The sequence below is a fragment of the Macrosteles quadrilineatus genome, unplaced genomic scaffold (assembly GCF_028750875.1).
Source record: "Macrosteles quadrilineatus isolate MER2022 unplaced genomic scaffold, UCM_ALF_1.0 Scaffold_5__1_contigs__length_97177068, whole genome shotgun sequence".
In the NCBI taxonomy this organism is placed as follows: domain Eukaryota; kingdom Metazoa; phylum Arthropoda; class Insecta; order Hemiptera; family Cicadellidae; genus Macrosteles; species Macrosteles quadrilineatus.
The window spans coordinates 57,174,050-57,193,635 of record NW_026542598.1 but is presented as its reverse complement, the minus strand read 5'-3'; the positions used below and the strand labels follow the sequence as shown (position 1 = coordinate 57,193,635).

General features: G+C 34.0%; 1 protein-coding gene across 1 annotated transcript in view; it reads right to left on the bottom strand.

Moving 5' to 3' along the window:
• LOC128994740 (neural/ectodermal development factor IMP-L2-like) overlaps positions 1-19,586 on the bottom strand; it is a 34,820-nt gene that overhangs the window by 617 nt on the left and 14,617 nt on the right. Inside the window, exons 2-7 of the mRNA XM_054419495.1 lie at positions 12,903-12,998; positions 11,557-11,587; positions 3,796-3,962; positions 2,392-2,554; positions 1,560-1,774; positions 701-830 (exon numbers count right to left, since the gene is read on the bottom strand). Coding sequence (XP_054275470.1) covers positions 701-830; positions 1,560-1,774; positions 2,392-2,554; positions 3,796-3,962; positions 11,557-11,587; positions 12,903-12,995 — 799 coding nt within the window. The 5' untranslated portion in view covers positions 12,996-12,998. The remainder of the gene's footprint in view (positions 1-700; positions 831-1,559; positions 1,775-2,391; positions 2,555-3,795; positions 3,963-11,556; positions 11,588-12,902; positions 12,999-19,586) is intronic.

Sequence of the window (19,586 nt, the reverse complement as noted above, 5' to 3'; positions counted from 1 at the left end):
CAGTAAAGTTGCTAGTTCCATAGTCTTCATGGCAAGACCTAGTTTTGTATTTGATCTTTTAGCACTTAAAAACCCCAAAACCAAAAAAATCATTCCTCATTTATTCATTCAGATGCCATAAAAGCTCAATTAAAATAGAATCCGCGCAGGCACTTGTTACTGTGTGGCATTTAGCTGGTCTCTTACAAAGATTGAAAACAAGAAGAAAAAACTCAAACTTTTGTGCAAACAAGATCTATTTCATCTTGAAATACCAATGACTCTCTCCAATTAATTAACCAATTAACATGTGTATTTTCCAGAATCCTATTTCCAAGACACCAATGTAATTTACATTCATATTTTAATTGAATATGAAAGCTAGCTGTGTGATTGTGAAATGGAGTGAGATTACCTGTGTAGCTTTCTAACTGACTAAGTCAACTTGATCTTTATCCAGGAATTATTAAAAGCCCAATCAACGATGAAGAACATCTACTTTCAGTTCTAAACCATCTAAAAGCTATTGACTAGGCCTATTCTCAAAATATCACCAGTAACTTTTTGGTCATGAGGCAAGCACTATAACCACTCAACAACCCAAATATTTTTTGGCTTGCACATTGCAAATACTTTGTTACTAAGTTCTGTTCCATCGTTTGATTTGAATTTCAAAGTTTCAAAGGAATGAAAGTCTTTAAACGTTCAAAAGCATACTTACGGTCTTGTGACATGGGATAGAGGAATGTGGTGACAGAATCCCTGCCTAGAGGACTCTCAGCGACACAGGTGAAGTGACCCATGTCTGACCAACGGACCGCTGAGATCATCAGGTCTCCAGAGTCTAGAACCTGTCAACATAGATCATCATTGTTACACTACGATGGCTTACATTATCATCATCATTATCATTATCATACGTGCGTAGGCTGAGTATGAAAGGAAGAGTGTAGATGGGAGTGAGATGATTGCTCACTGCAATCTTAGTGTTGTTGTCTAAGCTTATAAGCTTTGTTACCAACTAAATATCATTTATGAAAAGTCAAATAATCAAGGATAGCCCAGGTTCTGACCATCAAAAAGCAACTGACTTTTCTCAGGTGAGTTGAGAAATAAAAGACGGTTCTCTTTTTCCTAGGATACATTCCTTTATTCACTATCAGGTCTCACAAAGCCCGTCATACAGAAGAGTTTAACATCTGGTAGACTGTTTATACTGTACGTTATAATCACGATCAATTTTGACCAATCATCATCAGACACAATCGCAGTCTGAGTCAGTGATCTGAGTAGTCAATTTGATCCAATGATGAATCCATACAAATTTAAAAAAATATATATGGTATTAAATTATTGTAGTGTCAAAACAAAAAGGAGTAAATAATTCTACGAAGGTTGTTTAAAGAAAGTGTCTGTATCTAGCAGGTTACAGGTCAAAGTGTGTTCTGAAAACTCCCCTTAGGCAGTGCTATGAAATGACTACCAGTAATAAACCATTTGTGAGTAGCCAGGATTAAGTTTCACAATTTAGACTAGGTGTTACCAGATAACTGGAACTGGAGCTTGCGGTTTAAACTCACCTTATACCTATCGTCAGTCTGTAAGTCGTCACCAGAGATGAGTCGGTTCTGACCATCCAGCCAGTAGACCTGGGGACTTGGAGTTCCAGAGGTGACACAAGGGAGCGTTACGTCGTTGCCGATGGTCTCCATCATGTTGGGACTCCACGCGAGCACCCGAGGTGGCGACATCATTGGCTGTGAGCAGGAGGGCAGCAGACCTGAGGCGTTGTTACCTGCATAATGAATTTGATGTTAGGAATCAGATTTAAACATTGATTATGTTAATATTGAGGACTTTAAATGTAGATCTTGGTAGATATTCTGTTCCCATGTTAAAGCTGTACCGGTATAGCTAGTTATGGAAAAAAATAATGTGGTTGAATTAAGTCACCGACAGAGTGCACACAATCACACACTCTCATTTCTGTTATACTTCAACTTTGTAACAAGCCAAACTAAAAATATAACTTATTGTAAATTTTAATATCATTTTAAGTTACATAGACTCTAATAGTTTTAAAAACCAGAAGATAAAATATAATTTTCAATTTTTACTGTTGCAAACTCTTGTGATGGCTCATTCAACTGTGTTAAATAAAAATATGACTAGACCTGGTCCATATAGACGGAATGTCTACTTATTTAGTATCCGAGAGTCAATGATGTAATAAAATTGACTTTTGTAATTACAGGTAGATAAACGTTCATTTCTCTAATAACCTAAGCTACCAGACTCCATTCATTTTTGTATATTTCCTAACAAATCATCCATTCCTTTTCCTTCTAATCCCTCAAAAAAGTAAGATCTGAATTATTGCTAGACATGGTGAAATAAAAAGAGTAAGCCTACCTGAGACGGAGAGTATTGATGGTAGGGAAGTGACAGTCTCGGTTCCTGATATCGCTACACAGGTGTATTGTCCTGCGTGTCTCGGAGTGACGCAGTCCAGTACAAGCCGAGCCTTGACGTTACCCAGTCTCAGGCCTCCAATGCTATTGCTCTCGTCTACACCCTGCGTACAGCATAGGTCAGTTATGAAGATGATGCTTTGAGCTGCGTACAGCATTGGTCAGTTATGGAGATCGAGATGATGCTTTGAGCCATGTACAGCATTAGTCAGTTAGATGATGCTTTGAGCTGCGTACAGCATTAGTCAGTTATGGAGATCGAGATGATGCTTTGAGCTGCATACAGCATTGGTCAGTTATGGAGATCGAGATGATGCTTTGAGCTGCATACAGCATTGGTCAGTTATGGAGATCGAGATGATGCTTTGAGCTGCATACAGCATTGGTCAGTTATGGAGATCGAGATGATGCTTTGAGCTGCATACAGCATTGGTTAGTTATGGAGATCGAGATGATGCTTTGAGCTGCGTACAGCATTAGTCAGTTATGGAGATCGAGATGATGCTTTGAGCTGCATACAGCATTGGTCAGTTATGGAGATCGAGATGATGCTTTGAGCTGCATACAGCATTGGTCAGTTATGGAGATCGAGATGATGCTTTGAGCCACTTACAGCATTAGTCAGTTAGATGATGCTTTGAGCTGTGTACATCATTGGTAATCAGTCATGTAGGTGATTGATGCTTTTAACCAAGAGAGTAAAAGGATAGAGGAATATAAGGTTTTGATTGAGGTAAAAAAACAACAAGAATATGGTTTTTCATTTTATTGGTACAACTTTCTCTATATTTTAAAATACATTTAAAGTATTAACTTGAACAAACATTTTTTTAAATAATTTTTCAGTAATTAAGTTTATCAGTCAATCATGAACAAGTTAGAGCTCAATAATACTGTATGTTTCCATTCGGATTCAACCCAATTATTTATTTTCCAAGACAATTGATAATCTATTCTGGAGAGGCCCCTGATTGCAATGCAGTGTGTTTGTGAGAATAAATACATAATATTTATACTGTGATTAGATAGATTTGAAGGTTTAAAGAGTATCTCAATATCTCTCCAAACAAATAACACACATTATGTGTTGAGGACATTAGTTCTCAACCAAAAACACATTGTCCTAGGTCCATATCTTCCAACACGTGACCTTGGCTTGAATGCAAATATGTTGACAGGGGATGATTCAGTATTTATTTTATTTAATTCAATCTCATACTCACATTTCCACGAAACTAACAAATAATGGTTTGTTGCATTGTCAATTAATTCATTACTTCATGTTTAACGTTTAACTACTGGGAAATTAAGTAAATCAAAAAGAGAAATTAATTAATGTTGTTACCTGTGAGGCTGGCTGGTTGTTGTGGTACCACTGGACGGTGGGTGGAGGGCTGCCATTGGCTTCACACTCAAGCTCCAGTCTGCCACCTACAGACACTCTGGACATGCGAGGTCCACTGTGCTTGATACGCACCCAGTTACGAGCCTCGTACACAGTAGGGCCTGCAGCTGTTAAACATACAATACAGATAATGTTAAACAATTTACTTGATTTTGTATAACAAAACTGCATATTAAACATTTAGCAAGATATTTGATGCATCAACTTAATGAAACTATCAACCAAGGATTTAAAATTCAACCAAAAATATGCAATATGTATAGACTTCTGTATTTTCACCCCACGCTGTAAATAAAACATTGTTGGAACAAACATGATTGGAATTCCTCCCATTTTGTTTTGATTTTCTGTTTAGATTTCGTCACCAGCATTGCAACCCATAAAGCCCATGTTAATTTTTTAATTTTAAATTATTTTTTTGTGCTTATGTTTGAGCCTATTTTAATTTATAAAGGGATTCTGCACATCTACAGGAAAATATCTTTCCAACACGATGCGTAGATTTTCCCCGTGATGCACACAACTTTGAGTGATCCATCCTTCATACCAACGTGTGCGTTACAGTTTTGTACTTTGCGTTTGCTATGTGGATTGTGGAGGATGCGGTTTTGGAAAATTTAGTTCTTTAAATATATGGTATGAAATAGTTACATATCTACCATAATGTTCTACCAGCACTTCACTTAAACTAAAGAAACTCCCCCGCCACAGCAAACATGTGGACTAAGCGAATTTCCATTTTCTTGATTTGATTTTTACAGTATTTGCTTAAATATGGGGACTGATTTACTTTTTCATTTCGATGTCCCGAGAGGCCAAAAACACACTCCGTTCAAATTCATATGTATAAGAGTAAATATAGTGTGTGTGTCCGTTATTCCAATAACTTGAGTAGAAATATGATCCGATTTTGATGAAATTCGGTACAAACGTGGAAACCTACGTTTATTTGAAAAAGTTCGTGAACAAGCATGATCTACTATGGGAACGGGGATTTAAGGGGTAAAAAATTGTTTTAAGCGAATTTCCCATATAGGAAATAAGCTATTACCGTAGGTCTCATGGACCTGGTTCCGGGGCCGATTTGTTTAAATTATAAAGGAGGTAAGATCTAATACATGGTATATATTTCTTCAACTAAAAGCTGTAACAAAAACTAAGAAAACTGCAGTTTTACTGAAAACCTCCTGATATCTGGTTGTTCAAACTTGTTAGACAGTTTGCATACGATAATGTTAAAATTTGAAATATTTATTTTAAATTGGGGAGTAGGTCTATGAGTTTCGCATCGCAGATATTTTAGTTACAAAGCAATGTATTAATTTAAAACATAATGTTGTTACATCATGAAAACAAGATTTTTTTAACACTTAATTTTCAAAATAACTTTATCTAATTAATTGTTTTAATATCTTAAAAAAACAATCTTATAAAACACCACATCGAATACTATAATATCCTCAAGCACATTGAACCTACGTTAAGTTAAACTATGGCTCAATACACACTTTCATTCACAATTCATAGAATGATGTGTGGGAATGAAACAAGTGTAATCTGAAGAGATAAAGAAGGCTGTGACAGGGTAGTAGGAATGTCCTATAGGAAGTCAGATCTCAAGTTCCCACGAAGGAATGCGTAATTCATCATATCAGGAACTGGAAGTCAACAGGAAGTAGGTTGCCATTTCTAACCGCCAAGCACAAAACAGCGCTGGTGTCGCTCATTTTATATTCACGCCGATAAGGACCAAGATTTTCGCTTGGTTTTTAGTTTTAGTTCTGGAACAATATTGGAGGAAAAATTACGGTAAAATAATTTAGGAGAAATGCTGAAATGTCAGGCCATTGAGTTTCTGTAACCTCCAACGCTTGTCTTCGCCCGGGCACTTTGATGGTGCACTCAGTCGTGCTAAAAGCCTCCGATGCTGCAAGGAGATTCATACTCACTGCCGGAGGTCAGAGACAGTGCAGTGTGACCCCTGGTTTGACAACGGAAGATAATCCGAACAATTAATATATTTATTTATGAAGATATTTTTGTAAACAGTGTAAATTAAATTTAACCATAAATAAGGTTTTATTCGTTTTTTGTGATTTTAGACTAATTTATTTGTTAATTTAAAAAGCCAGTAAAATACGGTGAAATATTTGTGGGAATAGATGGGTTTTTTGTAATGTTTCCCAGTTTCCGAAAACACCCTTCAGGGTAAAATCGTTATGAAAGACCAGGGCAAGTGAAACACTTAAATAATTTGAAAAAATCGCATCACTAAGTACTCAAAATATTACTAGGAACTTTTTACTGGGAATCTATTTCATACTAGTGGTCACTTGCGTTTAATTCACCAAATACTGTAGCCGATTCGTCATAATCTCACGAACATTTTCACATTACTATCTGGAATCAATAAACCCCCCATTACTATAACTTGTACGATGATAATCAACAAATAACGCCCGATATTAGGTCAGAAATTTACTACGCGACTGTAATAATTGCATCATTATATAGATTAATGTCTAAAAATATCGATGATAGTGGGCTGGTGTAGACATTGATAAGTATTGTATGAATGAAGGAGTTAAAGGTCGCGTGGTGCCTGGCGGATGTGATAAGGTCCGGGCAGGTCAAATCTTATCTCAGCCCAGGCCTTATCAGTCCTGTGATCAGTTACATAAATTTTCCTTGATGCATCACGATATGTAATACATGATATTTTCGCTGTAAGAAAATCACACGGTACTTGTGAACAATTTTGCAAATAAATTTACCACTTCAGTTCGTACTGTTCAAATAAAACGTTTATGTAGTTCAAAAATAAAAAATTATGTATTTTATCTCAAAAACGATGACACAATTTACCCCAGACAAACAAATGAAAAGAAAAAAATACCCTTTAAATAACATGAAACCTACAAGTAAGTATCATGAATTTTGCTGTAATATAAAAAGGGGTTGATTATTATTGCTGGTGAATGGTCGATGTTTTATTCAAATCGTAATAACAGCGCAACTAAATAAATTAACTATACAGGGCTAGTATTGAAGCCCTATTTATTTCTGATAAAACAGATAGGCTACAGTAAAATGTCTTTTTGGGGGGTAAAAAATGAACACTGGTAATTAATTGCTGTGAAAGTTAACAAAAACGGGCTACCGATATGCAGTTTTTAATAATAAATTGATTTATCACACATTATAAAGCCCTTCGAGGGCTAGGCCGCTTAAAAAAATAGAATTGCGCCAGTCTACAAATACTAAATTAGTTAAAACGTGTTTCATTTTTAAACAAACGTCAGTGTCAATAGGGTCTAAGCTATGTTTCACAATTTCACGGATTCTATTTTTTATAAAATTTGTATAGGCCTATTTTTAACAACAGTTTTTTTTTTACTAAAAGATTTTCAGTTTTTATGTTACAAAAATATCTATTTCTTCAAATGCAATATAATCTTTAATGCCATATAAATGTTTTTATTCATGAATCTGTAATGTTGCGTTTACCATGTTGCCTATCCTATCAGTTAGCTGATAAAACATCACAGTATAACTCTTAGCGATGCAACTCAAGCATATTCATGTAAATTGAAGATTTGATTGACGAGAGTATAGGAAGTAAAATGTTCCACTTAATGCAATGTAAACGAAATTACGCAGATTTTAGTCATAGATTATTACAACAATAACCCTAATATAAATTCAAATAGAAGTGTGTCTTCCACTAAAAACAGTTTAATGACAAAAGGGGGTTTTAAAATTAGTTTTTAAATGCCCTGTGGCTTGAATAACAATACCTGACTAAAGAAAATTTATACTGTTAGTGCAATTTAAATATTAAACTGGATAATTACACAATTTCTAAAAAAATGATATACAATTTCGATCAAACCTGTAGAAACCGCTTAACAACCGCAAATTCCAGAACACTCTGTTTTATTTAACACTTCACGTTATATATTGCCGTAATTGTTCTTTCTTTTGAATCGGAGGAGGAAAAATATATAGATTAATTTCTAATGTATGTAGTAGAGAGAGTTTACGATCACTTTTCACATTAGGCCTACATGTTGTTGATGTTATTCTAACTTTTTTTACTGTTTCACCAAATTTGGAATTATTTTAACACCATAAAATCTGTATGTAAACTATAATTTTCTTCTAATATTGAAACCGATTAAATCAGCGCACGCTTTGATTTTAGGCTATAAAATACAGTAAGAGAACAACATTTAATCGGCGCTCTCACAAAAAATTTAGTTTTTAATGTAGACCATAAAATACAGCAAGAGAACAGCATTAAATCAGTGCTCTCGCTAAAAAATTTTAGTTTTTAATGTAGACCATAAAATACAGCAAGAGGACAGCATTAAATCAGTGCTCTCGCTAAAAAATTTTAGTTTTAAATGTAGGCCATAAAATACAGTAAGAGAACAGCATTAAATCAGTGCTCTCGCTAAAAAATTTTAGTTTTAAATGTAGGCCATAAAATACAGCAAGAGAACAGCATTAAATCAGTGCTCTCGCTAAAAATTTTTAGTTTTAAATGTAGGCCATAAAATACAGTAAGAGAACAGTATTTAATCGGCGCTCTCACTAAAATTTTGATTTTTTAATGTAATCTGTCAACTGGACAGCAAACTAATTTCAAAGTTTCAGATTTTTTCATAGGATGAGAATGCAGTATCGAAAACCACAGCTAAAATAACAGAGCTCCTCGATCGTGATGACTTGCAATAAAATTGTGATGAGGATGAATTTTAGCCTTAATTTAAGCTAAGCGCAACGTGTCCTGCGATCAGTCTACTACTACTTCCATCGTTGGAGGAATTTCATCAGAAAATCTCTACGGGGATGTTAAAAATTCATTTACAGCAAATTTAATATTTATCAAACTATGATAACAGGACAAAAACAATTTCAAACAAACATCGGAAGATGCGGTTTCAGTATTGTTTTTAAATAACGAAGTTCGTGAACTAGTCGAGAGCTATTTTGAGCATAACTTGCGTCAATCTTGATAATAAATCTTAGGTCTATGACGATTGTAACCTTTTAAATCGTTAGAAGATAGTAACCTGATTAACTTTCTATTTAAAATTGATCAATTCCGCATTAAGCATAAATGAAAACAAAATAAAATTTTAATTCTTGTAATCGGAGCCCGTCTTCCTTGATTGTAGATGTGTTTATTTATCTGACTACGGGATATTTGATTATACAAAATCAATTTACTCTGTCAAATTGCATTCCTGATCAGAAGCTGCAGATAGTGTATTTTATCTAGCATACTCCGAATGAGATATCTGTAGTAGGAGAGCATTTTTTATTTTAGATGGAACTTCGAGTGCAATTTTTAATGCGCCTCTATTTTAAACTGAGTTTAACATGTTTTAGGTGCGTAAGTACAGTTTACATAAAATGAATTACCTCATGTAAAAACAATGCCGTATAAGGTTAAAAATTACAGTATAAATATTGTCAAAAATGTCCCGAAATAGTTATTTGTGTAACTAGTGGGCAAAGTTGCACTTTGCTGCACACGAGAGCAATGTTTACATGCTCGCCTGCGGCTCGTGCGGAATGATCTCGAGTGCAGCAAAGCCCTTTTGCACTCGTGTTACACATTATATTTTTCCTACAGTCACTATAAAGCATTTAAATAATTAGTCTTTCAAACACTATTCAACACGTTTTTAGGTTCAGCTGGCAATACAAATAGGTGCCCTAGAGAAAGTAGTACCCGGTCCGTATCACTCCGCTATTTTTTCCTCAGCAAGAAATGTGCTCCGCGACTTGAGAATATAGTTCCGTATGTTTTTGCAATTTGAAGTGGTTTCCGCGCCTAAAAAATGCTTTAAATATATTTTCTTGTTTATTAAGATCGTAGGAATGTTTTAAAAACGTTTAAAAGAAAAGTCCAGAAAGTTCAGAAATACCGAAACTATAAACACGAAATGACAGGTTAAATCGTAATTATAATAGTCAATCAGCTGCTCTAAGTATTATTATATTTAAGTGTTGCCAACCTATTTCTAAGCGTACACGGATTACGTGCATAATAGAACCACGCTGTTTTGTGTTGTTTCGTTGGAATCCTGAGGTGCGCTAAAGTATAAACCGTACGACAAAGTATAAATATGCAGCAATTAGCAGCTTTCTGTACTATAAACAGTACAAGGAAGCCAACTTTGTCGGGCGACTGTAGGAAAAATATAATTTCTACTAGTAATCCCCATTAAGCATGTAAAGAATGACAGCAAAAAACTAAACTTATCATACATAGAAATATATCAACTTTGGTCAATATCACAATATTCCACCGTCATAGCAAACCTGGTTGTCTTAGTACCTAAAGAGGTTTTTTAAAGCTAAAACTAAAGATCTCCATATTAATCCAATAGGCCTAGTACACGTCAAATATGTTCATTTTAGCCAAACTATGAACTACAAAATCATGAAAATGTCATTATGTCATTATGCTTTTACTAGTGGATCGAAATAAATATATTGGTACCCCAAAATTGAAATGAGCTTTAATTCAAGTTTACGTCGATTAAAAAACTGTATTGAATCATACTGTATTTGATTAACAGGTGTGTGAGTGTATACTTAAACTCTTTAAAAATGAAAAGCGAATTATATTAAGGGGGAAAGGGATTTATGCAAAGGGGGTTAATGCAACCAAAAGTGGTCCACTTAAGGTCCTTCGATAATTTACACTCTAAACTATTGATTTATTTCAAGGTACATTGAGCAATTAATCAAAGCTAGATCACTGTATTGTATTTTTTACATTAACCATAAAATATTTCAACGAAATGTTCTTTTCCTCAGAAGTATTATTACCGTAAAGAATTCGAGTACAACCATCGATTAAATTACATAGACATCGTGGTAGGTATTTACTAAATTTAGTGAGAATAAAATAGATTTCACGCATAAATCCGACACTACACGTGTACAAAAACACGCATAATTAAGAGTCCCTTCGAAAAAAGTGTTTCAAGTTTTTTGCCAATAGTCTGGTCGGGTTTCCTGTAGCGTTGACGTCATCGCCATTTGTTCCCCCGCCCTCTGCTCAAAGGCCCGCCAGAAGGTGGCATTCGGTCTCCGATCCACGGAACGGTCGTTTTTGCCGCGTAATGACCGTTGACTCATTGGTTCTGAATGTTAGGAATTCCCTCTATTCTGGTTGGATACTATAGTCGTGTACTTTTGATCTTTTGACTGTTATTTTGAGGAACCAAGTCGATGATTATAATTTTTTTTATTAAATAGTATCTTTACTAACAAGCAATGAATGTAACAAGTATTTTCTCATGTCTTTAAGACGTATTCGTTTCGCAATTAATTTTGAAATTTAGATGTAGGCCTATTGTATACAGCCCTAAAATAAATTGATGATTTATAGTAAATTCATAAGGTATGAATATTTTAGCTATCGGCATTTTGCCGACAGTAACAAGAAATGGTGCAGATAATTATGATTAAAAAATATGGAAATACACCGTAGATGCAAGGATACAAAATAATGTTTAGGATGAAACCATACTGACTAACATGTCAATGATGAAACCAAAAATTCCATAATTTTATCAGAACTTAAATAAATATCTAAAATAAACAGGATTTTTTCTAGACTATGGGACTTAGGGGCAAAAGATAAATAGTTGACTAGGAATAAGTTTATCAACTTACCACCATATTTAGCTACCGGCGAAAGCGAGTTCTGTAAAAGAAAACACACTTTATGTAAACCCATTTTTAGGTAAAATCTATTTTACATAACAAACTGCAGAACCTTACCACAATGTGTCTTAAAAAACAGAATTCAACTTCAATCAGTATATCTATGTCCTCACTATTACAAGGTTGTAAGGTTGTAAATATTGTGTAGGAACAAAACATGCACAGCTAAAGCTAAAAACTAAAAATTCCCTTTTTAAAATTTTCTTAAAATTATAATAGCTGCAACGCACAAGACAAAACTAGATTTTTACCATACAAAACCCTTAAATTAATGTTAAGTTACTTTTCCTGACAGACCAACCAATCTCGTATGATATGCTTATGATATTCCGGACAAGCACTAATTATCAACCAATTATTTAAATTTAAAACCTTACTTTGAATAAACCGGTTTTGGGGAACCGTGCGGCAGAAATGAGGGGCACGTTAGAAAAATGATGTAAGAACGAAATTGTTTCAGTAATATTAACCAGGCAAAGAGGAAATGTATTATTATACAAGTTTTACTAAATTAAACAAGCAAAAGGTAAACATGAAAACTGTAGGGGAAGTCTTCACTTGACGTTCGGTAAGGTTAATTTTTTCACTGAACACAAAAATGTAAGTTATTCATCCTACATTATTTTCACCTGACGCAAGCATGATGTGAAATAGAGTTGGTTGAATTCGGTTTTAATTTATGCATGTACATACATCAAAATGCGTAGCCCTTTAATTTACTGCAGCCAGTAAACTACATTGATTTGAAAATGTAGTACGGAATACAAGGATAACTGCCGGATACATAAATATTTATAGTTAGGTACAAACATTTTAGTACAAATAATGACCAGGACAGAGCTTAGTCTTAAAATTAATTTAATCAAAAATATAAATCGTACTACTACACACTCCATGTAGCATTTTAAAAGTACATTGAATTATGTAATTTTATTTCAAATTGCACCTTAACAATCACTGCACTTGGCAGTAGGTGCAATTCATTTATTAAAATATGTATATCGACTAAATTTCCAACCATTTTCTGAAAAAGAGTTTCCAAGTGAATGTATAGTCGTAAATTAAATTTTACCCTACACAGGTTAAAATAGATGTTTATTGATCTTACGTAGGGTTTTTAGTAAAACAAATTAATATGTTTATCTTTTAAGTTTCTACAAATGATGTAATAAAGGTGTGGCATAATCATCATTACAAAAATTCATTTTGAAACCTTCTTATGCAAGTTATTTTGCTGAGCTGATTATTTATCAATTAAGCTATTCTAATACAAAAATAATGAAAATTAAACATACCTCGTCGATGAACAGTGGAGTCCGGTAAGGTATTCTTGCTGCGCTTGCGTAGAACAGGAAAGCTGCCACGAGGGGTAGCGCGCACGGCGACATCGTCTGTAGACAGAAAGTGAGGTTAGGAACAGTCTGAATCTCTCACTAGCGGCGTGTCGCGGACAACTGACTACTGAGTACTGCCGCTAGCCGGTAGAGACCGGTAGTGGTCAACAATGGTGTCTAGCGGCCCAGGGCACAAAGTGATGTATGCCACAGAGTTGGAGTGGTGGGGATTAGTTTGACACCCTTTTGATTTGATTTGAATACTGAAGAGCTTAAGTAGACATATCATCATTATGGGATAGCTGTAGATCTAGATATTGTTGTTAATATACATCGCACGTAGTTGGGTGAACAGAATGTGTTTGGTCTAAAATTTTTCTAAAATACCTTCTCTCCTATCTAAAAAAATTTGGACATTCCTCGTTCTTCCCTTGGTGTCTTTACAATCACACCAAAATACCGACGGAATCGAACCATTGTTAGTAAATGCAGCTAAATACTTGTTTTCTATCCTCATCAGGTTTTTAAACCGCACAGTATTAAGTTTTATTTCACTTTTATGTTTCACGCTTGTGTTATTTTTCCTTTAAAAAAAAACTGTTCAACCTTTGTCACATTGCTATCTGAAGTCGACCTTTTTTACATAGCTTCAGAAATGTATAACCCATTGAAGATTGCGATGACCATAAACGATAGGCCTATACATTTTCTAATACAATTAATTAATAAAGTAAAATGAAGCCTGCATGGAGATGTATACGGAGCAGATTAATTAATAAAGTAAAATGAAGCCTGCATGGAGATGTATACGGAGCAGACGTACACTCTTATTGTGCACCGCGTCGCTAGACATATCAGCTGATCATGTTGTATTGTTGCGTAACCCAAGTGAGTGAACTCGGCGATACCTACGTCATGTCTTTCGCTTTTGAGAACCAAATCTGAAAATTAGGTCGCTTTCGTATGGCATTGTTCACTTATCAAGAACTAATTTCGTGGTATGTGCCAATTAATGTTTTAAATGTGTCCGTTGTTATCTTCGATATTACTGCAAATGATAGTCAAGTCCTCTACTGTAGGAAATAGGAAATAGTGACCATTTATATTTTAATGATAATTTAAGTGGACTTTGCTTAATGATCACCCGTAAACCTGAAGCTGCCGAATGGGATTTTAATGTTTAATCAGAACAAATTAAGCTTTATCATTTGGAAGAAAAGTAGAATATGGATAAGACGTTAAAACTACCTATTTTTAACTTGTAACTTAAAAGCCTATTTTCCCATATCCTATTGTCTACAATCTGACTGTGGTTAAACATACAACTGAAGGAACAGCTATTCAATTGCGATTCACAAGTGCGTGCTCGTTTTAGCGAATTTCCTTATAGGGAAGTAGCTATTACCGTAGGTCTCATGGTAAGACTTAGGCCCGGGACCGATTTACTTTTTCATTTTGATGTCCCAAAGGCCAAAAACACCATTCGTTCAAATTTTATATATGTATATATAGATTTATATAATATATATGTGTCCGGGAACACGATAACTTGAGTAATTTTTATCCGATTTTGATGAAATCTGGTTTGAAGGTGTAAGGCGGGATAAACTTTAATTACTTATTAATTAATAAACTTTAATTCTTATTAATTACTATTCGCAGGTGCGCTAGATCATAAGCTTTAAAATGACACTTCAATCGTAAAAATTGGTTAAGTAGGGCTGCTGGAAAAGAGATGTAACCCTTACTGTATTTATTATTCTGTGTGTATTTTGCTTGTAACATATATCGATGGGAATTTTTAAATCTAAAGAAGAAAGTTCTGAGTTTGGGATGTGTTCTACCTTTGACAATTTATACAACTAGACAATCCATCTTCGTGTTAAAGTTGTCATCAGTTTTTTAAATCAAAATGGACGCAGTTGTAGTGAGCCGCCGACAGATTGCACTGCTGTAATTACTGATTCAACACATGTTGGCCAATATGCGGCCAATTTTACCAAGATAAACTGATCAGAGGACTTACTGTAAGCTATAGTATCTTTTATGTCAATCATCTCTACAACAAAAGTGAAGGTAGAAAATCGCACTGTGTGACTGGTTCAGAGAACTACAGTATGTTCGTTTTTAATGAAAATTTAGGGACAACTTATACATATAGGTAGATGTCTACTTCAGTACCCAAAGATCAATGGCTATAGCCTGAAAATTCTATAGTAAAGAAATGATTTCATTAGATGCTAGGGTATTGCCATTTACCATACCACACTCCTGTCTGTAGAAGGACATTGACTACTTGGAACTCAGTAGGCTCGAGCCCCAGCCCTCAAATTGTATTTATTTTTATTTTGTGTTGATCCTTGATTTATGTATATTAAAAATTCATTTGGGACAGGGAAAAGAAAAATAAATAAATAAAGTTTATATTTCAGACGGCACTAGTGAAGTGTGATCAAATCTTAGCCACAACCTCCTTCAAATCTCTAGTGGCATTTAAATTGGAACTCTGGTTTTGACACATCGCCATTGCAAAATTGACGTTTACAATTTTGTAACGTTTGTGGGAAAATCTGGTTTTAGTTTATTTAATTAGTCTAAATAGTTTGGTTTAATAATATATAGAGAAGATCAGCCATAAAACATCAGAGGAATGTGAATTTTGTATTTATAATTTAAATAGTAGCTAAGCCCAATGTATTATATGTTGTTGATTTCTTATTTACATTAAGGGCATTTGTGCCCTGATTAACAATAATAGGGGTCGGCTTTTTAACAAAAGGTAATACATGTTTTCCAATATTTTATTTTTTCTTATTGTGATATATATACACACATTGATCTACAGGTAAAGATTCCTGACAAAAGTTCAATAGGTATAGGGTAGAATATATTATATGTGGAATAAATATAAACTCTTTTTTGCATGTTGTGCGATTATTTTTTCCCTATTGACTTTATATGTTAGTTTTTTCAACGAAATAAACGTTTAATAGTAAGCTTATCATTTGAAAATTAAATCGTATGGGTAGATTATTTCATACATGCATCAGCACCTCATATAATCATCGATATATAAACACAATTGTGTTTAAATATCGATGCATATCATACCTACTAGGTAGCCTTAAGTTAGCCTAGTATTCAAGAAAGATATTTTTTCAAACCAATCCAAAATTGGTCCAATTTAATTTTGTTTCTGAAACCAAATGAGGATGTGTAGATATTTTATATAACAGATTTAAAGATCAAAATGTTCGCTTCAGTGTCCTCTCGGTTGCGAAGTGACCGGTTGTAAGCTCGGGTACATCAGCTAGTTTATTTAATAAGTAAAGTTAATGTAACCATACAATAAAAAAAAAATCTTAAAATACATGACAACTGTTGATATGTTTTTACTATGATTACAGGGTGGTGTGACGAGTTGGAAAAATGTTAGCAACTTTTTACACTTCCAATTTTCCAATGAAGAGTTTTTGTTCCAAATATAATTCTAGCTAATATTGAAGAAACTATCAATCTAGGAACGAGTGAGAACAATTAACTTATTGAAAGCTAATCGAACAGCGATTACACAGATCAAGTGGCATTCGTGGAAGTGAATGAAATAGCTTCATTTGAAGGCCAGCCGATCGTATGTGAAGGGTCAAGTGGAATCAATGGTCTTCAGCTGTTCACTTCAGCTATCAGCTGTTCAACAATAATCAGATCAGCTGACACGCGGGCCACCTCATTGGACACTTCGGATGAAATGATTTTTATAGCTTTCTGTGAACGAAGTAATTTAACAGCCGACAAATTTCCTTCGGGTAGTGTACAAGTAGGTTAAGGCTGAAAGTGATTGAACGACTCCAGGAAATGTGATATATATTTTTTTTTAGTTCAACAGGTCAGTTCTTCATGCATCAGTGAGAAGTATTTTTTTGGGACGAGTACCTAGAATATGGTACCAGTTATCAATTAATCTGATTTGATTTACAATATCTGTGGCAAAGAAGCCGACAGCTGTCTATATTTTTTCATATAAAAATGTTCGCATACACTTTATTTTTGTTATTATAAATCAAAATGTAGAGGTTTAGTCCAAGTTTAGCGTTGCTACATCTGAGTTTCAGTTGTGTAAACATGATCATGATAGTAGTCGTTCACTATACTATATATTATCTTGGTTACACGGCGGATTCTAGCCAACTTCTACTTGGATTTCAAAGAAATATGGATTTCTTTTCCAAACTGATTTATTCATTATGAGGTTGTTTTGATCGCTACCAATATATTGCTTAACCGATACAGTAGTAAGATGTGCAAAGTGTTTTACACATTTCCTGTGACTCCATTTGTAATAGTACTGTATTTTCCGCTCTTAACCCATTCGTTATGTCGTATCCCGTTTTTTATGAAAATTTACCGTCCTAAAACAATCGATGAAAAATTAAGATAACCAAAAGGAAGTAGCACGTGGCTTGTTCTTGAACTTAGGTCAAGAGAGAATAGAATCAATGGCTCTTGAGGGACTGAAATAGCCGCCGTTTAAACTCTCCCTTAATGTCAAATCTTTGATTTTAACTTGTAAATTTTATTTTATTTCAAGTCATGAATGATGAAAGTGTAAAGAAAGTTAAACTTTGTAAAGATATTTGTGATGGATTTCACAACTACGGTCAACTTACGTCGTCAGAGTCCAGAAACTATCGATACTAGAATCGAACTGGCAACCGCTAGTCCCCCAGGTCAGTGAATTGAACCCTGGCATAGCTATATTTAAACTATGACCTGATATTCTATCATAGATGCTCTATTATCCATTTTCATGCGAGTCAATACCATCGCTATCAATTATGCGAGCTTTCAAGGACAACAATTGGAATAACTATGTAATAACACAATTAACTTATTAATTAGTAAAACTGAGAAATTTTCTGAGGAGTCAACATAAATTTCATTCTTTTTTATGAAACTAAATTAGAAGAACATACTATACGACATTATGTGTTCGTGGAAAAAGATCGTAGCGTCAATTATTTCTCCCGTCGCCTAAAAGCATCTTTAACTCTATTATTTTCGTAAGGAAAGTTCTCACCTACAGTATTTCCTCAGCAACGAGCCGACTCAAGCTTGCATGTGATAGAAGATTGGTAATGTTAAGAATGTTAAAAGCTAGGATAGTTTGATTTTGATACACTCTCTAAATTAATAACAATAATATAAAAAAATGGATGTGAATGCAATAAAAATAGTATTTCATTATTTTAACACACTGTATTGCTGTGTTCCGATATAGGATTTCTTTTTAAATTCTATTTCAAAGCTATCAGTCTTGGTCCCATTACGTTGAATTGAATCACGACTGAGTTTCATTCAATACATGCAATTATTGTGACAGAGCACTCTGTTGAATGGAATGCGCAATTTGATAAGTCAAGTATCTAGTGCACACTTGAAATTAGAAATTAGGGTACAATGTTTAGATGAAAGATAGACAATCGTTATTCACATAAATAACAAAAATAATCTCTTAGATTGTGACTAAACCATTATTGGAAATTTTTCGTAATGAAATAGACAGTAGTGAATTGAACTTTCAAATATTCACGTGACATATTTTCTTTTCTGTTTTTTTATTATTTTTTTAACGAAATTTCACATTTACATTAAGCTACTTTCCTTATGTAGAAGATTAAGTATTTATAAGTATTGAAAAATCGATGCCTAGGGAGACTTCACTAATGATGTTTTCGAATTAAATTTAGAAGCTAATTAATATCTCAAACATATTACTGTAAATATCTACAATAAGGTAAGATTTGTCTTAAAATAGCCTTAAATTAGATATTCTTGAACTCATTAATTAAAGGAGCACACTTGATCCAAGGAACTAAGCCTTAATAACGATACAATGTCAGTAAAGACGATCAAGATCAGTTTAACGATCAAGTTACAAAGTTTAATGGCCGTTAGCGAGTGTCGAGTTAATATTAATACACAGTCGGGTTTACAATTTATAATGGTTACGAGTGGCGATTTACTGCCATACATAACATCTACAAGTCGGCGAGGCGTTTCAACACGGTTCATTTGAATATTACATATTTATTAATATTCAGTATTTCTGTTCTTGAATAATCGTATATTGATTCGAACTGTCTATTCAATGCCAATACTCCCTAAATCTATGCTGGTTTACTTTTTTGAACATTCAGCCCCTCAATAAAAAGTGAAACTTCAACAGACCGAGTTAAAAGTGGTGTTTGTAGTAAAGAAATATGTTTTGAAATAGCTAGAAAAAACTGTTAGCTAAATTCTTCATTCTTATTAAAATCTCGTTTGATACATTTTACCTCTACAGCGGTCAAGAATTTCTAACTCAGATCAGCTCCAGGAATGGTTATTTATATAAAAACACTTTGTTATTATCTGTAAGTGCTTTGTAAGACCTTTCCATAAATACATTTTTATTTATTATTTGTAATTTAATTTGATGTGCATATCGACCTATGCTTACGTTAATAATTTTCTTCCGAATTCTCGCGGTCGCCCCTTCGAGAAGGTAGCGTATAATAGCAATGTAAATTCAATACCATCTTTGAACAGCTGTAATTTTGGACTCAATGGTAAATGGTTTATAGGTTTTCTTGAGAACGATCTAAG